A 22,582-nucleotide genomic window follows, 5' to 3' on the forward strand; every position below is an offset into this window, starting at 1 on the left:
AATTGCCATGTGGGATCATGGATGAAATAGGTTTGTGGGCAGAGCCTTGTACAGGCTCGTACTGCTAAACACAAGAAAGGGTCAAATAGGGCTACATCGCTAAATTACTCATGCATGGATGACATCTAAGATCACTTCAGTTTTTAATGAAGGAACAATGTTATATTATGGTAGAAAGCTCCAAAAAATCTATTTTGCATAATACCCCCTCTTTAACAAAAAAACAAAACAGGGTTACATAAAACAAGAACACAAGAAAACATAATAAAGCACAAACATTAAATAAATGATACAGATCTGTTTAGAATACATTTCTCTCCTCTCTCTCCTCTGAATTTTTCTTTAGTAACATTTCAGTGACAAAGCAAAGCCGTTTAATCGAAAGTGCAGATCAGAACTATTTACACATAAATATAACTTCATTTCATTCTCAGGGTCAAAGGTCAGAGGGGCGAGACTTCCTGTAGTGTTTGTGAACGCTAGATTATGATATCAGCTCAGCGTTCCAGGTTTAAGGATCATTCTTGAACACTGGACTCAGAGATCAGTGGAGTTCAGAGCCTGGACTTGGCCGTTGGACTCGGACAGGTCTCTCTGTCGATAATAAAACAGTGATTTTATTAGAATTCTGAAAAATATTTTCCTGTTTGAAATAAAAATCCTATAGTACACACAATTTGACTACTGTGAGCTTTAATTCATGTTAGAATGTTACATCATCAAAACATACCTGGAATTGTATTTTGTTTCATTTGCACATTTGAATAATGATTTATTATATTCTGCCTACATCTCCAAAGCTCAAGATGCTGTTCCACCTTGTGATGTCATGTAGTGGTAGTTTTAAAGTTGACAGCTACCCTTTACCTTTAGTTGAGTAGAGATTGGCAATTGCAGGGCTGAAAGGATCCAAAGGATTCTAGTGAAGTTTAAATGAGATTTGCTCAAGTTACAGAGTTTTTGTATTTTTTTGCCAAATCTGATGATAAGTGAAACTGCAACTGCAGTGTTGTACAGGCACGAACCAAACCACTCTCTAAGACGCATCTTTGGCCTTCCTCTCCAGAAACAACTTGATTAAACTGGTAAACTCGTGAGTTACTAATAATGATTAGCTTTCCTCGCAAACAATTGTTACTATGTCATCATGGCTCACGTATATGCAGCTTGCGAACCAGTCACACATTTCTTCATAATCATAATTATATTGGCAGAAACGCAGCAAAGACACAATAAGTGACCAATTCACAACAAGCTTGCTATTTGTGTACAGCAAATGAACTAAATGCATAATGTGTCGTGCATCCGCCAAACCAAACTAAAGACGATATGTAGCTACACAAATTCAATGACTGGCTACTTGATTTTACATGGACTCTCTGATGCTGTTTAGTTATGGTGGCTTATCAGAAAGTCAGATCCAATGAACTGAGGACACACATTGCATCACATCTACGCAGGTTTTTCGAACCTGAATTGCTCTCATATGACTGTCTAAGATTATAAAAGCAGCCTCAGGGGAAACAGAAAAACTCATTCTGCGCATCAGGCAATTGCTTAAGCAAGTATAGGAGTGAAATATAGTAATTTTCAGCATTTTAACTTGCGCAGTGCACCTTTAAAAACACAGTGGAACAGAGTGTTTTCCATTTGAGAGAAGAACTGAGCCTAAATATGCACGGTTTGTTTGTTAAACATGTGTGACTGAAAAAAAAAACACAACTCCAGGTATGTTTTTGATAAGGAAACATCGTAACATAAATCAGAAAATAGCATAAGATGGGTCCTTTAAAAAAACAAAACGGTGTTTGTGTTTCAGATGAAAACTCAGGTCTTAGAGGAACTAACCACAAATTGGGAGTATGAGGAGGCTATGGAGGCCAGAGTCTGAACTTGGTTCTCCTTTTGGTCCTGGGTTAGTCCTGGTTTAGTGCTGGGGTGGTCCTGGTTCTCTCGAGGTTTAGAGGGGACCGGAGTCCGGACCAAAGGGATCTGAAAGACAGCATACAGGGACCACCTCAATTTTTCAATTCAATTAAATTTAATTTATTTTTCACAATGGTCAAAGTTTAGTAAGGCACATACATACACACACACACACACGTATCAACATACTCATCTACAATTCTGCGTTTACATGCTACATATGGAAGTGTATATCGTTCACCTATTCCCAGTTGACCCTGTGAAAACCATGGAACCCCAAGAAGCTGTAAAGCTTATGTAATGGGGTCCATCACCCTGTGCGAAACACCCATGATGGCTTGGCAAGTTTTCCTTTTACTTTTCCATCCATCCATCCATCCATCCATCCATCCATCCATACACACACACACACACACACACACACACACACATATATATATATATATATAAAATATATATATATATATCTACCTATCTATCTACATATCTATCTATCTCTATATATATTTATATACATATATACACATACATACACATACATACACATACATATATATATATATATATATATACACATACATACATACATATCTGCACACACATACATATATACACACATACATATATATACATATATACACCCATATATTGTATATATTTATATACATACACATACATGTATACACACAATATACATACACACCCTATACATCATATATATGACCTATACAACATCTATATATGACACATGCATAGCATACATATATACATGCAACTGCACACATATATAAATATATGTATAATACACACACACATTCACATACGTTTACATACACACACCCGTTATGAGCAGAGAGAAGACCCAATGCACGCAGAACTTGAGCCACATTAAGTAAGTCAGGCACTATAACTTCCCAGTAGTTTGCATTTTAGATTTCTTTTAAATATATGTAATGAGGGAGACTGTTTAATGTCAATGCTTAATTCATTCCATATTTGTGGACCTCTATAGCAGACACTAAAGCTGGTACATTTTAATTTCCTAAATTTTCCTTTTAATATACATTTTTAACTTGTGTTGTGCTGATGAGAGGATGATTGTAGTGGGATAAGGTCACACAATCGACCTGTTTAGTTTGTGAACCACACTGTACATTGTACAAGCATTATGATATATATTACTTTCACATAGCTTTAGAAGGCCATATCTGTGGAAGAGTGGATTTGTTGGGGAGTTTGACAAGGACCAGGTGATCGCCCTTATGGCTTTTTTTGTAATATCTGGAGTGTAGCAGTGTAACTGGGATAGGTGTTGCACCATATCACATTGCAATAATTCAGATGCGTCTCAAACAAGGATCTATACAGTGTCAGCAGTGCTTCTGATGGAAGTACATGTCTTATTTTAAACAGTAGGCAAACAATTTTGGATAATTTTTTAACCAGCTCATCAATGTGTTCACCTGTTACTAGCACTTGTCACACATGTCACTCACACCTGAGACTCACCTGGGCAGGGCACAAAGGGGGTCGGGGCCCAGGGGAGCGGCAGACTTGTCCCTGCACAGACCTAAGTGTGCTATTGGTCGAGAGGCTGCAGCCACTGAGCTGAGGAGAGGGAAGTGTCAGAAACAAAAGGACTTAGTGACAGCATCACTGAACTAAAATAAAATAAATTAAATGAACTAAGTAGAATCATACTTCAGTGATTCAGTTTAATCAGAGCAGTCAGATACCTGCTCTGGTGTGGTGGGTTCTGGTTCTGTCTTTGTTCAGTGCTGGTTTGGTCTTGATGCAGTTCTGGTTTGGTCCTGGTTCAGTTATGGTTTAGTTCTGGCTCACTTCTGGTTCAGTCCTCGTTCAGATGTAGTTCAGTACTGGCTTGGTTCTGGCTTAGTCCTGTTTCAGTTCTGGCCCAAGGGGGCCCCTTACCAGTGTTCTCTTGGTTTTGTTGAGACTCCTGGGTCCCTGGTTCTTCAGACCTGGACTCGGGCCTCTGGTCTGAGTTCTGTTCTGGGTTCTACTTGGGGAGGCTCCAATGAAGCGGCGTTTGGTCGGAGTCCGGACTGTGGTGCCATACAACATGTCCTCCTCCGTCTGCCGGGCCTTCTTCAGCAGCTGTGAGGTTAGACAGGTGTTATGAAGGTTCAGGTCTTCAGGAGCTGTGAGGACTTAAGATTAGTCTGATATTCATGTGTGTGCTGATAAGTTTAACCCTCGTGTTGTTTCATATTTTTGTGTCCAAGATTGTTTTCACACTGTCACTAGATAGGTCGACATAAAATAGTGGTGTGCTTTGGCCAGTGTGAGGGCCCCGGTGACGCCAGTCCAGGCGACGTAACGAACCTTGCTGTTTTTCTCACATAAACATAAAAGTGAAAAACATTGAGTTGTGTCCAAACTTTACTGGTTATGTACGCAGTCCATGGTGACAGTAAAAGTGGAATTGGGTAAAAAAGTGCTGGGACCACGTATATTTGTATGGGTGAGTGGGTGCTTCCCAACACGGGACTCTACTCCAAATTCGGCAGTATAACTGCTAGCCCAGATGAGCTTCATTTGACTTCAGCCCATCAAGGGTAGCAGTTATAGCGTCTAATTTTGAGTTCCATATTTGGAACTGTACTTGCAAGTATCATAGCAACCAAAAAGCCAATCTGGAGAGAAGCTGTAGAAGGTAATGCCCTTCCCGCCCACACCGCTGGTTTAGCAGGGAGCGGGCACTTAGCAAGGCTGTCAATGAAACCTGTTTCTAATGCTAGCGGGAGCAACTTTGGGGAAAGAATGCACCTGATTTGTCTGTTATCAATATTCAAATCTTGATCTACTGACACAATAGTGAAATAAAATGAGCCCTCCTGGTGTGTTTAGCCACAGGTGTAAGAAAAGACGACCACATATTTATGGGTTTCAGACAAACAATTCCTTCCTGATTTGAAGGGCTTTCCCCCATTCAAAAAAAAAAAAAAAAAAAAAAAGGATTTGAATTGCTTAATTGCTATGACCACGGAGGACAATCATAGCACCAGGGAAGCAAGCGTGTACATACATGTTTTGGGGGCTCTGTCCGTTGGAAACCTGTTGTCATGGAAATAAGCTTGGCGATCAGCTGATGGCTTGTGGTGTTTGGGGTGAACACGGTGCATGTGAACAAGATCGACCCAAAAGTAAAGAGGACTAAATCCTTGTGCCTCTGGGGTCCATCCACACTGCGCACTAACGTGTGAAAATGACTTCAGTCAGCTCATAGTTTCTGTTGTTGTGCATTTACCCTCTGATTCTTCTCGCGTTCTCTCTGCTCCTGTAGAAGGCTCCACTGCTGCTCCACAAACTGGAGAAAGTCCAGACCCTTCACCAGGAACGGAGCATTCTGAGACTGCTCCCAGAGAGAGATCTGAGCCCTGAGGACACGCTCCAACTAGAAATGCAGCATAGAATATTCATATAAAAGTACACGGAAGTACACACTAATATACAGTACAATAAGATGTGTGGCAACAGATGTGAAAAAAGATGTGAGCCCTGAGAGCACGATCCAACTGGAAATATACACACCATACTATAAAACATACTTCATACACATACATTAAGCCCAGTAACAGACATAAACAGATAAAATACCTTATACAATAGAATGTGGAGAATGGTCACCAAAAACCCTCAGGGGGCTTAAAATGTGGCAACCTCCATATAAAATAAATAAGACTCTAATAAAAAACAGCGCAACATTCATATTTCTATAACCCACATGAGACACTGAGATAGTTCAGCACAGAGTTACAAATCAGGTTAAACAGGAAATGGCCCATGGAAAAGCACAGTTATTCAGAAGCAGACATTTTAAAGTGTTTTCAAACTGACACTGAGAGCGCTATAAAGCACGAGGGCTGTTCCATACTTTAGATCCTTTGTACATTAGATTGAGCCTATTGGGCCATAGTAAGAAGCTCTAATAAGATGTCCACTATCAGTTGGATAAGCATGAAATTCATATTGTTGAGATGTTGACGGAGTAGCTTTTTAATAGAACTGTAAACACATTCACTGATTTTGTTCACTTGGTAAACCGTCAGTACTGAGAGGAGTGTCTACGATCTGCACTAAATATTATTCACAAAGCACTTTTGGAGAGATAGGATAAAGGATAGTATAGAACAAACTATATATAACATTATATAAACATAAACAACAATAACATAGACATGAAGAGAGATCTGAGCCCTGAGGACAAGCTCCAACTGGACTATGCTTGAGGGTGAGGGATTAATGATTAGTTAGAGGTCAACAGGTGTGAGCGGTGAGGGTATAAGAGGGTTTGTTAAGGGCCAGGGGTCATCAGGGGTGAGAGGTAAGGGATTAATGGTTTGTTAGGGGTCAGGGGTGAGGATATGAGAGTGTTAGCCAGGGGTCATCAGGAGTGAGAGGAAAGGGGCTAACGATTAGTTAGTGGTCATCAGGGGTAAGACGTGAGGGTATGAGGGGATTGTTAAGGGTCAGGGGTCATCAGGGGTACGAGGTGAGAGGTTAACGGTTAGTTAGGGGTCAGGGGTCATCAGGGGTGAGAGGTGAGGGTAAGAGGGGGTAAGTTAAGGGTCAGAGCTGAGGTACTGACCTTCGGGAGGCTCTTGCTGAGCTCTGTTCTCTGGCGTTCCTCTTTGAGCAGGTTTCCTCCTCGGTTTGTGAACCTCGAAGGATCTGAGGCTTTTCTCTGAAACAGACGACACCACACAACTATGTCAGGGTCAAAACTGTGTCAGGTAGACAGTGTTAGTGTCAAAACTGTGGCAGGTGAACTGTGTCAGGGTTAACACTGTGTCAGGTGAGCTTTGTCAGGGTCAAAATTGTATCTGGTGGACAGTGTCAGGGTCAAAACTGTATCAGGTGGATTGTGTCAGGGTCAACACTGTATCAGGTGGTTTGTGTCAGGGTCAAAACTGTTTCAAGGTCAAAACTGTGTCAGGTGAGCTGTGTCAGAGTCAAAACTGTGTCAGGTGGATTGTGGTAGAGCCCACTTCGAGCTCTGACTTGCAGGGGGGAGAAGTACTAATACTTTAAAGAGGGAGTATTACACCAAATGTCCTTTTACAAGCTTTCCACCTTGTTATAGCATTGTTCTCTCATTAAAAACATGTCTGAAGATGTTTTAGATGTCATACATGCATGTTTGAGTAATCTAGAAATCTTTCCCAGGTAGAGCTCTAGCGTTTAAGAATTTTCAGTAACTTTACATGGCTCAGCACTGTGTATGCGCTGTATGAGGTATAGCAGATATGCCTGGCTGTTGTTTTATATAGTACAACCCCAGTGTACATGTATTATAATAGGCCTGAGACAGACAGGTGTGTGTGCATGTATTAGAAAAAGCCACTTCTGTTCAGAAAATTTAGTTTTTGAGAAATATTATTATTGTTGTTAATGCTGTCCTGCACTAAACTCATATGGGACGGCGTGTTTGTGGACACTTGTTGGCTCCGGGGGCAGAGCGCAGCTTATCAAGTGCTGAGCCGATGCCCAACAAATGGATTTGTATTCAAGTCTGCCAGTCCTCCAGTAAGTAAAGCATAAAGCCCATACACCCATGATAAACCCTTGTCTGCTTGAAACTCAAGCCCTCTGACTACAAGCCCCGGGACCTAAATTTGCCCGCCTCAATCGTGAGTTTAGCCTTTAGAAGCTAGGTACATCCCGTCCTGCCCTGCCCATCCACCTTGCACAGTGGAGCTACCCCCCATGAGACTTTGTGTGACGAGAGTGAACAGAGCAGAGCGACTGGGAAGAAGGAAAGGAAATAATAAATAAATGACAAATTATAATGTTTATGCTTCCAGGGTGCTTCTGAACCATGTTGTATTTATTCATAACAGTTGTACTCGTTCGCATCGCTCACGTGCTCGTTCATGTCAGACCAGGTGACTGCTCTATCCAAACAGAGCCTGAGCTTAGCTAGAGCAGACATAGAGTGTAGCCGAAGTGAGACAAACGATTAAAAAGTGTTTTTTTAAGAAATTAAACAGATTTTAAGATGAGCAAAAGTTATAATGTGAAAATAGGTAATAATCGCCACAAAGTTCGACCTTTGTAGCTCTAGGTACCCTGTCAGCCAAACATGAGCAGTTCGTGATTACATTATGCTCTACGATAAAAATCCTTTCTGAGCAGGAGGGACTTTTTCATTGTGGTACCAATGAGTGGCCGCTAATCCAACTTGCAACAGCTCTTAGTTAGCAATACTCTCTCCAGTTATTTTAATAGATTCATGGCTGACAGAGGGATGCGTTAGTGTTTAGCTTGAGTACCGACACTGACATGTATTTTCTTAAATGGGCGGAGACACCTTTTCCTCTCTCACCAGTGCCCTTCTATACATGTTTCCAGCGTCTCCGCAGCTTAGAGCCGCGTAAACATGAATTGGTGAGTTGAATAGTAAAATTACACCGGGCATGTGCGTGGAGTGTCAAGAACTAAAGATAAACTTATAAAACATGTTATTACAGTTGAAGCCAGAAGTTTATATACACTCTATAAAAAAACAAAAACACATACACTTTAGTCTGACATGAAATCAGACTACATTTTTTTTGTTTTAAGTCAGTTAGGATTACTAAAATTATTTCCATTTGCTAAATGCCAGAATAATGAGAAAAGGATTTTTGTAGCAATTTTTTCATTACTTTCTTCAAAGTCAGAAGTTTACATACAGTAAGATTACTATGACTTTAAACTATTTGAGAAAATCCAGATGAAGATGATGCCATGTCTTTGGAAACTTAACTCAACATTTGAGTTAATTGGAGACACACTTGTGGATGTATTTGAAGGCACACCTGAAACAGACTGCTTCTTTGTGTAATATCATGGAAAAGTTGCTTAGAGTGTCATTATCCACAGTGAAACGAGTACTGCACCGACAGGAGCTGAAAGGCCACTCTGTCAAGAAGAAGCCATTACTCGAAAGAAACATAAAAAAGACAGATTACAGTTTGCAAATGCACATAGAGACGAAGACCCTAGTTTCTGGAGACATGTCCTGTGGTCTGCCAAAATTAAAATGTATTAAACTGTCTGGCCATAATGAGCATAGTTACGTTTGAAGGAAAAAGGGGGAAGCTTGTAAGCCTGAGAACACCATCCCAACTGTGAAATACAGGGGTGGCAGCATCATGTTGTGGGTTTGTTTCGCTGCAGAAGGGACTGGTGCACTTCACAAAATAGATGACATCATGAGGAAAAAACATTATGTGGCAATGCTGAAACGACATCTCAAGCATAGTGCCAAACTGGTTACAAAGTGGCTTAAGAATAAAAGGCTTAAGAACAGTCTATGTTTTGCCCATCACAAAGCCCTGATCTCAGTCCTATTGAAAATGTATGGGCAGACCTGAAAAGGCAAAGGCAAATTGTCTAAAAATCGTTCTCTCATTATTCTGGCATTTAGCAAATAGCAATACTTTTTGGTAATCCTAATTAACCCAACTGCGTGTAGCGTACGTAAACTTCTGTTTTCAGCTGTACTTTGTTTTGGGTGAAAATAGCATTGTCCAACCAATAAAAGGCAATGATCTAAATATGTTAAGTGTTAGCAGTTAATACCCTATAGAAGGAAAATACCCCCTCTTTAAATACTTTAAATACTCGAGTACAGGACTCACCTCCAGCTCCAGGAACAGCTCCCATTGGTCAATCCACTTCTGAACGCCCTCCATGATTGGCTGATGCTCTTCATAAAACTGTTTCAGACGCTGCAGCTCTGCCTCCAGAATATCCAAGATCCGCTCTGAGACCTCCTCTGGACCAGGCCAGTATCATAACCAGACCAGGATCAAAATCAGATCGGACCAGTAGTAGACAGAAGCAGACAGGAACAGTCTTTAGTTGTGTTTGTCATTCCTCAATTTGAGTCAGAGTCAAATTTGCATCAAAATTGGATCTGCACATGCCCACTTGCTTCTGCACAGACTCACTTGCTGCAGCAACACACACACACACACACACACACCCAAACACACACACACCCACACACACACACGGACAAACTACATGTAATGTGTCATCTAGAGACTCCCTATAAGCTTGGTATTTTGTTCAGGGACAGGACTTGTTATAATTTGGGCATTTTAAATCGCAATAGTGATCTAAAACGCCTTAATAAAAAAAACAAGTCTGCTGACTTTAAAAACTTGTGGTGCCCAAGCTGATGTCGCCACAAACATCATCACAAGTGCCACATGCTGTCAGTGGTGGTGAAAACAGGAGATCAGAGCAATGACAACTTGAATACAGGAGCATAGAGATTGCTCAAACATGCATGAATTACTCTTAACACAACCTCAGAGGGTCAATGAGAAGGAAACAACTATAACATGGTTTAAAGCTCTGAAAACTCCGTTTTGCAGAATAGGTATGATTTAAATGTGTTTTCAGGAAATAAATGCTATTTTCCATCTTTACACCAGTATTATTAATATCAGGCATTGGCAGGTACTTAAGTCAAAGTATTGATATCGGTATCAAAGCTGAAAAGGCTGGATTGATGCATTCCTTAAAACTGAACTGAAGAAAATTACTAAAAATAAGGGTATTAGTTAACTGTATTTAGCAGATCACAAAAACAATGTCAATGATGCTGAACCTTAATATTAGTTGTAATTACATCTGCTGATTGTGAAATGAACTTACGTACAGCACACAGCAAATGTTTAGCTTTGATTGACATGGATGAAATGCAGAGAATTTAGGACGGGGTGTCCAAGCTATGGCCTGGGGGCCAAATGGGGCCCCCAGACCAGTTTTTATTGGCCCTCAGGCCTTCTGCTGAACCAGCCCAATTAATCATAAGCAGTAGGGAGTCCCAACTAGTTTTATTATTCTTTAAATGTTTATTTGAAGTTAAATCTGACCTAAACTTTCATGTTATCAGCACATTTGACTGCTAAAAAGCTTGCGCAAACAGATGAGTGCAGAGAAACATTGATGACAGCTGATCTGAGTGTAATATTTCATGTGTTTATGATTACAGCAATTCAGGATTTTACCATTGTTTTTATAAAAATAAACTTTATGAAACTTTCTTTGTGAATTTCATTTAACGTAAAGGAAGGAGAACTAAGGTTTAACTGACAGAACATTTTAACTGTTTCTGGAGTAAAATAATAATAATTAATACTGCAAGTAGTGATAAAGGCCCTCACCACCCTTTGCGACTTCGGGGTACACATCACTGCGACGTTCCTACCTTTCATTCCCACTTACATTACCCCTCCCCCCAAAATCAGCATCTATGTAATACTACTCCATTCATTCCAATGAGACCATTTATGACAATTTCACGCCTGCACGGTTGGAGATAGAGGTATGTCTTCATTGACATTTTTGTTCAGTATGATGTATGGAATATGTGTACTAAATTTCAATGGTCTATGACAAACATTTTTTTTTTTTATCCCAGTTAACCAAAACCTATGTATTTCTAAGACAAATGTTGGACGTTACCATGGCAACACGATTGCAAATAGATGTATATTCTCATCGGCTTTTTAGTTCTGTATGGCAATATGGATATCCATGCCAAATTTGAAATGTTTGTTTTTGGGTCCCATTCAAAAATTCAAAGAGACTAATTCAATTCAATAACACTTATGAGAAATAGGCATGTTTTAATGCTTTTCAAATTTCCCACTGATTTGTGGATAAGCCACACCCATATTTAGAATTCATAAAAAAATCAAACATTATTTTTAATTGCACATGAGTCTAAATTATTTTGATAAATTTTCAAGTATTTTGAAAAAAAGTCCAAGGTGGAGATATTAAATGTAAGAGAAGTGCAATTTTGCAAAAAATGGGTTCCGTCCAATATAGTTTTTTACTTGTCGTGCCATGGGCTACTGTCAGTTTTATCTTGCTGTGTTTAAAAATGTTTTGACTCTTCTTCCATTGACGGTGACATTTTTAATGTTTTGTATTTTTTGGAAACTTTAATTTTAAGCCATATTTGGATTAGTGTAGAGCATCTATTTAGCCCATTACTGTGAACCCTGTGAAAAATAAATTGGGGTTGTTAGGGGGGCGGTGGGCTTTTGTTATTCCTCAGTTTGATCCGATATGGCCTGTACATTTTAGGGCGAGGCCATAATATAATTTTTGTCATGACATGTTCTATTTTTTGGTACAGTTTCAGATTTCTACATTGACTTTTGAGGTGGCGTTTGAGGTGGCACTACTGAGTCGTCTATTTTTATTTTTTCTCCGGGTCTTCGGTGACAATTAGAGCACATCGAGTTCTAATTTTTTATACCACTCACTGGCATGTCAGGTCGTGTTTACTGCTTGATTTTTGACATTTTCAGGGCTCCGGACGTGGTTTTAATGACTCCCTTGCTGGGACGTTGTCCCAGGCTCGGGCCTAATAGAGTAAAGTTAACAACTAGCATGACTTTGGCAAATTACTCAAATTGGTGAATGTTAAGGACAAGGGCAGAGTAGATGAAAACATGAGCAGAGAGGCAGAGGTGAGGTACAGGTGTGTGTATAGGTGAGGTCAAAGGTCAGGTGGGTCATAGGGTTAGAAGGTGACTGATTGGTGAAGTACATGTTGAACCCGAGGCGCTGCTCTGTGCGTGTTAGGGTCAAGGGTCATACCTGTATAGTATGTGGTAAACCCAAGGCGTTGCTCTTCGCTGCAGAAACATTTGTCCCAAAATTCAGAGATTTCAGCTCGAATTCTGTCACACACAGATTTAATACTCTCCATCTTCAGATGTTCCAAACGCTCAGCTTCACACTTCAGCTGCAACACAGAACCACACAGAATGAGAGAGAAAAGGTGTTAGAACTAGGGGTGGGACGAGACACCATTTTGAAAAAGACATGACGAGACACAAGATTGGGTACACAAGAAAGAAACAATATAATATTTTTACCTAATTTATTATAAATAAATTGCACAATCCAGTTTGCAATTTTTGTCTTACATTTTGATTTTATTTTGTCTAATTGTTGCAATTGTGCAATTGTGAAATGTTTTTTTTTGGAACTACAGCTTCTCAAGAGATCTAGATGTAAACTAAATGGAAAAAATGTCCAATGGCATTTTTGTCTCACGGGATCTTGTGCTACAAGGTCCTATCCCAACCTCAATCGCTCCTGAGTAAGAACCAAACAGAAAGAACTAGAGGGAACAAGTTTCAAGAACCTAGAATGTCTCCAGCTCCTCGGGCTCAGACTGAAGCTCACAACAGAACAGATCCAAAACAGCTCACTGTGACACAGGACTCTTTACAGAATTGTGTAAACAGTATCTGCAGTATTCTGTGGGGGCATATTTACTAAGCCAGGCGATAAATTACTGCAATTACTGTGCAAAAAGAAAAGGCGCATGTGTCATTTGTGAATGTGTTGCACATTTTTACCATTAGAAACTGCCTCTTATTCCTGCCTGTTTCTGCTCTGTACACACTTGCAGCCTACATCATATGATAACTTGTATCTGTAGATTTTTCTTTAATCATTGAGCCTAATACAATTAAACTAAACAATTTACCATTTAAAAAAAATCATCAACTTTAGACCATGCTCGTCGTAGATGTGCCTACAGGCACATCGAGTCCTAGTCTGATCCGGAACCAAATCCAAAGATGCGTAAAGGAGAAACAGCTGATGCAGACACACAACAGACATGATTGGAAACCCAGGCTAAACTTTGACTGTAGCCTATAAAGCTGCATTATAGTTGAGTTAAGTTAAGCACATCCACAAACATGCAATGGTAGCAGCAGTAGTAGTATTTGCAGTACTTACCTGCTGTACTCTCTGTGTGAGTGTGTCCAGTAGGACCCTCTGTGTGTAAGGTAGTAATAGTAGCAGTATTTGCAGTAGTAGTATTGCAGTAGTAGTAAAAGTAGTATCAGCAGTACTCACATCTTGTACCCTCTGAGTGAGTCTCTTCTGTAGGGCCCTCTGTGTGAATGTAGTATTTTTAGTAGTACTCACCTGTTGTACCCACTGTGTAAGTCCCCCCTGTAGGACCCTGTGGCTGAAGGTGTCTCATTGGTCCTGAGGTGTCTGTAATAGTAGTAGTAGTAGCAGTAGTAGTGGTAGTAGTACTACTACTCACCTGTTGTACCCTCTGTGTGAGCGTGTGCTGTTGTAGGACTTTCTGTGTAAAGGCGTCTCGTTGGTCCTCAGGGGTCTCCAATCGCTTCCACAGACTCTGAATTTGAACCTGAATCCGACAGCTCAGGTCCTCCAGGTCTGACTGGCGTCGCTGCAGCTGAGCAAAGAGACAGGGAGTGAGGAATCAAACCCACAGCCTCTCCTCTGGAGCTCAGCACAGAGACAGAGTGTTCAGGGGAACTAACCCCCACCTTCCAATGTGCACTAAACAGCTAAGCATAAAGACAGAGAATAAGGAATTCAACCCACAACCTGCACTAAACAACAAACCCACAACCCTGTAACACTCTGAACACTGAGGAGTCTAACCATAGACTGTATATATATAAATGGACATAGCTAAGTTGCTAGCTGTCGTATTTCCAATAGGCAGTGATCATTGTGTCCCTAAATCAAGATATGTATATTAATAACAGACAAATCAGGCGCCTTCTTTCCCCAAAGTTCTTCCCACTAGCGTTATCAACAGGTTTGATTGACAGCGTTGCAAACCACCCTAGGAATCTAACTTGCAACTAGGCTTGTCACAATAATACATTTTGAAATGTGATATATTGATGATGTAAATATAGGCAATAAATGATAATACTGAAATCAAGCCATAAAGCAAAATTATCCCCCAAAACTATTCTAAATGTACAATATTGTTAAAAATATGAGCTGCAATGAATAAATAGCAGAATGCAACACTTTACTAATTAGTTTGTACAATGAGTCATAGAAGTTATTAATTGAACCTCCTTCAGCTCAAATCTTGTATTGCAGAAAAATAAATCTCACTCCCCCTGTGAACTAAATATTGACGGAATCAAAGTGCAAACGCCCTGTGCACTAAACACTTAGGGAATCAAACCCCAAACCCTGTGGTAACATGGCCTTACCCGCTCCAGCAGCAACCCCAGTGTGTGGAGGTTCTCCGAGGACAGGCAGAACTCGTCCGGATCTGACTGCAGGAGGTCAGACTCCAGCCCTGAGTCTGGACTGTGGTCCAAGTCTGAGACCAGGACCAGGATCTGGGCTCTTAGGGACCGGAACTGGTCCTCGCGCTGGCTCTAGGATCACAGGAGGTCATGAGGTCAGTGACATTATAAGAGCCTCCCTTCCTCTCTCTGATTGGCTCGTTCGAACCTTCTCCTCACGCTGATTGGCCTGTTCGTACCATAGACTGTACATGCTTTTGGGCATATCTATCCCACTAGCTGCCATGTTCCGAACAGGAAATGAGCATGGGCGTGATTCAACTCCACTGAGTCTGACTTCAACTCACTGTCTATTGAAAAACGTGGTCCCTCTCTCCGTAACTTCTGCTGACAGGCTCGTCATTCTGACCTTAAAATGTTGGCATTAACCCGCTCTACGTGATTCTGGTTTTTATTTCACTAGTCCCTAAATCAAGATATGAACAATAATAACAGACCAATCAGACACCTTCTTTTCCCGAGGTCACTCCCAATAGTATTAGCAACAGGTTTTATTGAGAGCACTGCAAGGCCAAACCAGCCTTGCCCATTATTGGCTCTTTGGTTGCTATGATATTTATGGTCAGAATTCCAAATAAGAAACTGGGCTCCAGAATAGCTGCTATAACCTCTATCCTTGATGAGCTTCATTTCATGACTCACTTTGCTCCTGTAACTGACAAATGGACAGTTTTGTCATCAGAAATCGTCACCAGTCTGAGTTAATCTACATGCTGTCTCAACATGTTACCCACTAAATTTCTAAAGTCAACAGCTTGCTATCACCACTTGCTTGCATAGTTAACATGTCAGTTCAATCTGGAACACTCCCAAGAATTTTGAACACTGTGGTTATCATGCCTCTCCTAAAGAAGAGCAGTCTTGATGCCACAATATTGGACCAATCTCAAATCTGCTCTTTTTAGGCAAAGTCCTCGAAAAAGTTGTTTACCAACAGCTTATTAATTTTCTCCAAATGAACAAATCCTTCGATGTCTTCCAGTCAGGTTTTAGACCCCATCGCAGCACTGAGACTGCTCTTATCAAGGTGACAAATGACATCCGCCTGAACACTGATGCAGGCAAAGTCTCAGTCTTGATCCTTTTAGATCTGAGTGCTGCCTTTGACACTATGGATCATGAGATCCTCTTACAGAGACTAGAGGACTGGGTGGGCATCTCTGGTATGACACTAAACTGGTTCAAGTCCTAACTAGAATACAGGGAGTTCATTGTTAAAAATTTGTCTCAGATAAAATGTCACTGACCTGTGGGGTGCCCTAGGGGTCAATCCTGGGACCCCTGTTGTTCAACCTCTACATGCTGTTGTTAGGCCAATTAATACACAGCAATAATGTGTCCTATAACAACTATGCAGATGACACTCAGATCTATGTCTCACTGGCAGCAGGTGAGCAGGTGGCATAGTCTTTGGCCCACAGAAACATAGAGAAATCTAGGGGTAATAATGGACTCAGACTTGAACTTTAACAGCCACATCAAATCAATAACATCTGCAGCTTTTTATCATCTAAAAACATTGCAAAAATCAAAGGTATACTGTCAAAACCAGACCTAGAGAGACTTATCCATGCATTTGTCTCCAGCAGGTTAGACTACTGTAACGGCCTGGTCACTGGCCTCTCCAAACGAGCCTTAACACAGCTGCAGTACATCCAGAACACTGCTGCTCGGGTCCTGACTAGAACCAGGAAGTACAAGCACATGCGTCCTGTGCTCAGGTCTCTGCACTGGCTCCTGTGGCTCAGAGAAAAGACTTTAAAGCAGTTTTGCTTTAAAGATCATGGCCTAGCACCAAAGTACATATCTCACATGTTAGTGCCATATGAACCATCTCACACTCTGAGGACTTCAGGGACCGGCCTCCTGCTGGTGCCCAGAGCCAGGACTAAACACGGGGAATCAGTGTTTCAGTTTTATGCAGCTAAAACCTGGAACAGTCTTCCTGAAGATGTGAGACAGGCCTCTACTTTGACAATGTTTAAATCCAGTCTCAAAACAGTTCTGTTTAGCTGTGCATATGACTGAAAAGTTTTTATTCTGCACCCTTTTCTTTTAATGTTAATTTTTTTAATAATTATTTTTGTTTTGATTTGTTGTATTATGATTTTAATGTCTTTCTTATTCTGTAAAGCACTTTGAATTACCTTGTGTACGAATTGTGCTATACAAATAAACTTGATTTGCCTAGCCTTGTCTTTGGAGCTGAACATTGTGGGTGATGTCACACTCACTCAGTCCCGTTCTTTATAGTCTATGATTTGAACCTTCTTCTCTGGCCTGTCCCTCCTTCCCTCTCTCTGATTGACCTGTCCCTCTCTCCCGCTCTCTAATGGACTATTTTGTACCTTCTCCTTTCTCTGATTGGCCAGGTGCTGTCTCAGGTCATCCAGTGTCCTCGTGCTGGGGACGTTTGTGGGGGACACGGTGGACGGAGGTGTTCCTAATATTTCGGCCAGCTCGAGGTCCTCTCGGAGTAGATCTTTGAGTTGTTCCATTCGTTTGGACTTTTCCTTCAAGAGGAGGTCCACTCTGGTCCTCAGGTCCTTCTCAGCCTGAAGAATGGTCTGTCCATTGTCTTCCTGAGGATATAGAGACACAAACATCTGAGCACAGACAGGGGAGCCTGTTCCCTTAAAACTAATCTGAGAGGACACAAACATTTGATATATAAAGAAACAAACATCTCAGCACAGACAGGAGAACCTGTCCCCTTAATATTAGTGTCAGCCTAGGTATTATTTGTTTAATTTATTTGTGGTCAATTTATCTATATATATTAAACCCAGCATCTTTCCCATGACTTTTGTCTTGGTTATTGTATTGTTGTGCTGTCCCTGTACAAATAAAAGCATACCATACATACAATTTAAGAATGACAAAAACGGTGTTATAGGACCCAAAAGTCACAAGGGTTAACTATAATGATGTTAGCTATGTTTTAGAGAAAGAGGTGTTTTAGAGGTGTGTGGTCTGTGGAGGTACGAACTGACTGACCTGAGGGGGGGGCAGGTCCAGCTGCAGACACAGTTGTTGTATTTCTCTGCGACTTGACTCGATGCTTTCCTCCAAACGAAGCTTCAGACTGTGCTCCTCCGCGATCATCATCTCCAATAGGCCCTAAACACATCACAAATATAAATACAGATGTTTAACCAGGTCCTGAAGGCATCACAGAGGATTAAACAGACTGTGCTCCTCCGTGATTATCATCTCTAACAGGCCCTGAGCATAATATGCAGACACTAGCAGAAACAAGAGCGAAGACAACAGGAGATAAGGCTTCAAAACTTGTATGTCACAGTCCTTACTGAGCGTGAATGCGGAGTCGCCATGAGTTTTGGAGCAGAGTTCATTCACTGGTGCTTTGCCCACCTCCTCCAACCAGACCAAAACCCCAAAAGAAGAGTTCCCTGTTGCACTCACACTAGGGGCTATCTGTGCTTGGGCACGGTTCGACTGGACTAGTGTGAGTGCAACCTAATATGTTTTTAAGGATATTTTATGGATAGATACTCGATTAATCAAAGTAAATAATCGATTACTATAATAATTGATAGATGCAGCCCTAATATACATATGTTTAAACAGGCCCTGAACACATCACAAAGATATACCAAAGTTTAAAACAGGCCTTGAACACATCACACAGAAAAACACATGACAGATACAGACATATACAAATATTTAACACAGCACACACAAGGTTAAACAGACTCTGCTTCTCTGTGATCGTACTCTCCAACTAGACCTGTTACAATAACAAAGTACAATATATTGCGGAAGTAAATATAGACGCTAAATGTTAATTTTGAAAGCAAACAATGAGGCAGAATTATCCCCCAGAAAAGTATGTACAAAAACAAATGTACAAAATTGTAAAAAAAAAATATGAAATGCAATAAATATATAACATAATGCAACACTTACCGGTAGTTAGTTTGTATCTATAATGACTCATAAACGTTTATAATTCGCACGACAGCTTAAAAGTCATCGTAGTACCTAAAAATGATTACAAATTTTCCACTAGTACAAAGAAAAAGTACCAAAAATAAATATTGACCACCACATTATTGTTTCATCTGTCATGTATTGCACAATAAATTGATGTAGTATTTATTGTGACAAGCCCTGAACATAACACAGACACCACAGGCATGCACAGAGGTTTACAGAGAGTCTGCTCCTCTGTGATCATTATTTCCAACAGGCCTTGAAGGCAACACAGAGATGTACAGGGAAATACAAATCTTTTTATACACACCTGCACCTTGTTTAAATGTTTTATATGGACTTGTATACTTGTTATTTGTTTAGTCTGTTTTTCTGCTTGTATTGTATTTTAAACAGGGTGCCCATGAAAAAGAGAGCCCAAGTCCTCTCATTGGGTTCCACTGTATAAATAAAGATAAAGAAAGAGGCATCGCACAGAAAAAAAAGGAACACATGTGTTTAAAATAGGCCCTGAATGCAGCACAAAAGATCAGAGCCAACTTCACCAACAGGAACTTTCTTCAGGCGTTATGGTGCAACACTAAACAGTAAATAATAATAACATATAGTAAAATATAAAGAAATATCAAATAAAGGCATGAATAAAATTAAGTGTTTGAAATTAAATAAACTGACTAAATATGAAAAACAGTATGGGCTACCAGTGTATGGAGAGTAATTATAGTTTAAAGAGGGGGTAGTTTACTTGTGCAGGAGCGTGGGTGATGTAGGCTTGGGGGAAGAGCCCTGTATAGGATCATAATGCTAACTGTAAGGACGGTTCAAATAGGGTGCGGGAGAGATCGCTAGATTACTAAAACATGAATGGATGACATCTAAAACCTCAGGCATACTTTTGATAAGGGATAAGGATATTGCATAATCCCGCCTCTTAAAATAAGTTGTTTAAAGTGACAGGTCTCAGGTCCTAGTCTTGCTTTTACCCGGATGTGGTTCTTGACTGTGTTGGTTCTCTGCAGACGTTGATCCTCTGGGATCCCAATCTCCTCCCAAACGTCTTTGAGGAGGATCAGGGCTTTGTTCAGGCATGATACTGCCTCTGCTGCCAACACCTCACTAAAAATATATAACAGAAAAATTATATTGAAATATAATTATAATAAAGTAATATATAAAATATTACAGTGCCTCCGCTGCCAACACCTCACTGTAATACAAATAATATTTATTATATCATAATAAATTATAACAATTATACGAAATAGGACTCTCTCTGCTGCCCACACCTAAAATGTATAACATAAAAATAATATTATAATAAAACTATACTGTGTTTCCTATAGACTCTGTTAAGCTTATGGTAGCATAAATTATTTTTATTTGAATAGTTTAATATTTAATATTTAATCTTTAAAGTGTGTATGACAGGTTTTTATGATTCTAATTTTTTAATTTAATTTGGTGGGATAAAACCTGTTGTAAATATTAATAATAGTTTTACACCAATCAAGGAGCTTGTTGGAAAATATGTTATAAACACAATGAAAGTTATAAACACACTCATGGCATCACACTGGGAGAATTCTGTCCAAAAGTTTGGCATAATTTTCTCAAGAAAATTATTTGTCTGATATTGTAAATATACACATTTCAACAAAATAAAGATGTTTCCCTGTATTTTTATTTGTCAAATAATAACCTTTCTGAGAGGACAGACATTAGAGAAGTATTGGCCCAGTGTACAGCATGGTTGCTTAGTAACAGGATTTCCCTGGTGTGATGTCATGATTTCCAACTAGGAAGTAAAATCATTAAAACTAAAACATGGTCACACTGGGAAATTTTTACAATTTATTTTAGTAAAATCTTAAAGATAAGGATCTTAACTGTGTTTTGATAAAATTAGTAATTCAACCTGTCATAGGCACTTTAAGATTATGTTGGCACAAATGGTCTTTATGATAATTCAATGAGAAACAATGTCTATTTTTGTTATGCCAATATATTCATACTTTGCAGTGACATCACACTGGAGGTGTTCTACATGCATCTCTATGGAGGAATGTTCAGAATGCAGTTACCATGGAGACACATTGCACACATTAGCAAACACTGTCAAAAAGGAAAATTCACAAAAAAATTGATTTAAACAACACATTTTCATGAGCCTGTGATCAATACGAGCGTTTAAGGAGTTAAGTATTTAACAAAGAGTGAGAGTGACAAACTAATCCTAGCTAGCTTGTGACTGCAATGTTATGTTATTTGAGACTTGTTTAACAGCACAACAGCTCACCTGTTGTAGTTCAGTCAGTTCTTTATTGTGAGATTGTATTAAAACAAAACTCAGATTAAAGTCTAACAAGCCTCAGATAGAGCAGTGCTTACAGTTAGCATCACACCCTAAGGGGATGTTGATGACATTAGCTGCAAAGTATGAATAGCCCAGGTTGTTTTTAGAGGGGCCACGAAACACTAACTACATACAGAACATGACACGGCTTCTGCTGCCAACACCTCACTGTAAATACAATACAAATAACTTGTGATAATAATAAACCGAGTCATATCACTGTTTCCCATTATTAGAGGAAACTACAGTCTCCCCCATAGTCTAAAAACAACATTATACATTGGCATTAAAAAATAGAAAAACTCACATTGTTATTTACTGTATTGCCATAAACATAAATATGTAAGAAAGACTACTTAAATATAAAACATAGGCAAAAAGTCACAGTTACACTCCACAAATTATATGCCACCATATTCTGAGCAAAATCAATAGGAAACATTGCATATGGTCAAACCTCAAAATGACATGGGGAATAACAATTATGTATATCCATTCATGTATATGTCGTGGTTTATGGTTGAGTCCTGTCCATAGACTGTATAGAGATCATGACAGGACCACAGACAAAGTGTCAGACACAGACTGAGGATACCAAAAACCCAAACCTAACATCAACATGACGTGGTAGAGGCGCCAGTTGTACTGTTCCACAAAAGTTCAAAAGTCAGTCATAAAGAATATCACCAACAGACCACAGCGCTTTCCTCCTTAAAAAATGAACTTTAATACGAACAGTTTGAGCTGTTCACGTTTGGCCTGTTTGAGTGTGAGCGGAGGAGAGACGTCGCTATGAAGTTATTACTCATTTATAGAGTTTAATTCCGCTAAAACAGCTGAAAAACACAAGTAAACACAGGTAAAGACACATTACGGAGCGGAACGTACCTTTTCCTCATGGCCGCACACTGTATCCTCTTGTCGCAGTTTTGTCACAGCTCTGTGCATAAAAAGCGTAGATTCTCCCCAAGTGTCGAAGACAGATTCAAAACACGCTGTCTCTCTGTGCGCGCTCTGATTGGATGCTGCTGAGGGAGCATGGGTGCGTCATCGGGGCAGCGGAGATGAGCGGAATAAAAGAGGAAAAACAGAGGAAAAACAAAGCACCGCCCGCCGCTGTGTGTCCCGAGGAAGCAAACAAGCACACAGAGAGCTCCTAGCACAAAATGGCACCGGGACCGAAACTCCTATTAAT

At 40.0% G+C, this 22,582-nt stretch overlaps 2 protein-coding genes across 2 annotated transcripts in view; both read right to left on the minus strand.

Annotated features, from left to right (window-relative positions):
• Window positions 1-22,582, minus strand: part of LOC117386868 (V-type proton ATPase subunit d 1) — a 59,424-nt gene that overhangs the window by 11,860 nt on the left and 24,982 nt on the right. The window lies entirely within an intron of this gene.
• On the minus strand, window positions 244-22,341 carry prc1b (protein regulator of cytokinesis 1b). The gene is made up of 14 exons (XM_033991843.2): window positions 22,276-22,341; window positions 20,018-20,150; window positions 18,075-18,197; window positions 17,426-17,659; window positions 14,979-15,149; window positions 14,039-14,194; window positions 12,565-12,712; window positions 9,576-9,712; window positions 6,539-6,634; window positions 5,198-5,344; window positions 3,859-4,044; window positions 3,436-3,534; window positions 1,849-1,992; window positions 244-594 (listed from the first exon to the last, which is right to left on the minus strand). The coding sequence occupies exons 1-14, from the start codon at window positions 22,284-22,286 to the stop codon at window positions 538-540; spliced, it is 1,842 nt and encodes a 613-aa protein (XP_033847734.2). The 5' UTR covers window positions 22,287-22,341; the 3' UTR covers window positions 244-537.

This window comes from Periophthalmus magnuspinnatus, chromosome 3 (assembly GCF_009829125.3).
Source record: "Periophthalmus magnuspinnatus isolate fPerMag1 chromosome 3, fPerMag1.2.pri, whole genome shotgun sequence".
NCBI lineage: Eukaryota > Metazoa > Chordata > Actinopteri > Gobiiformes > Gobiidae > Periophthalmus > Periophthalmus magnuspinnatus.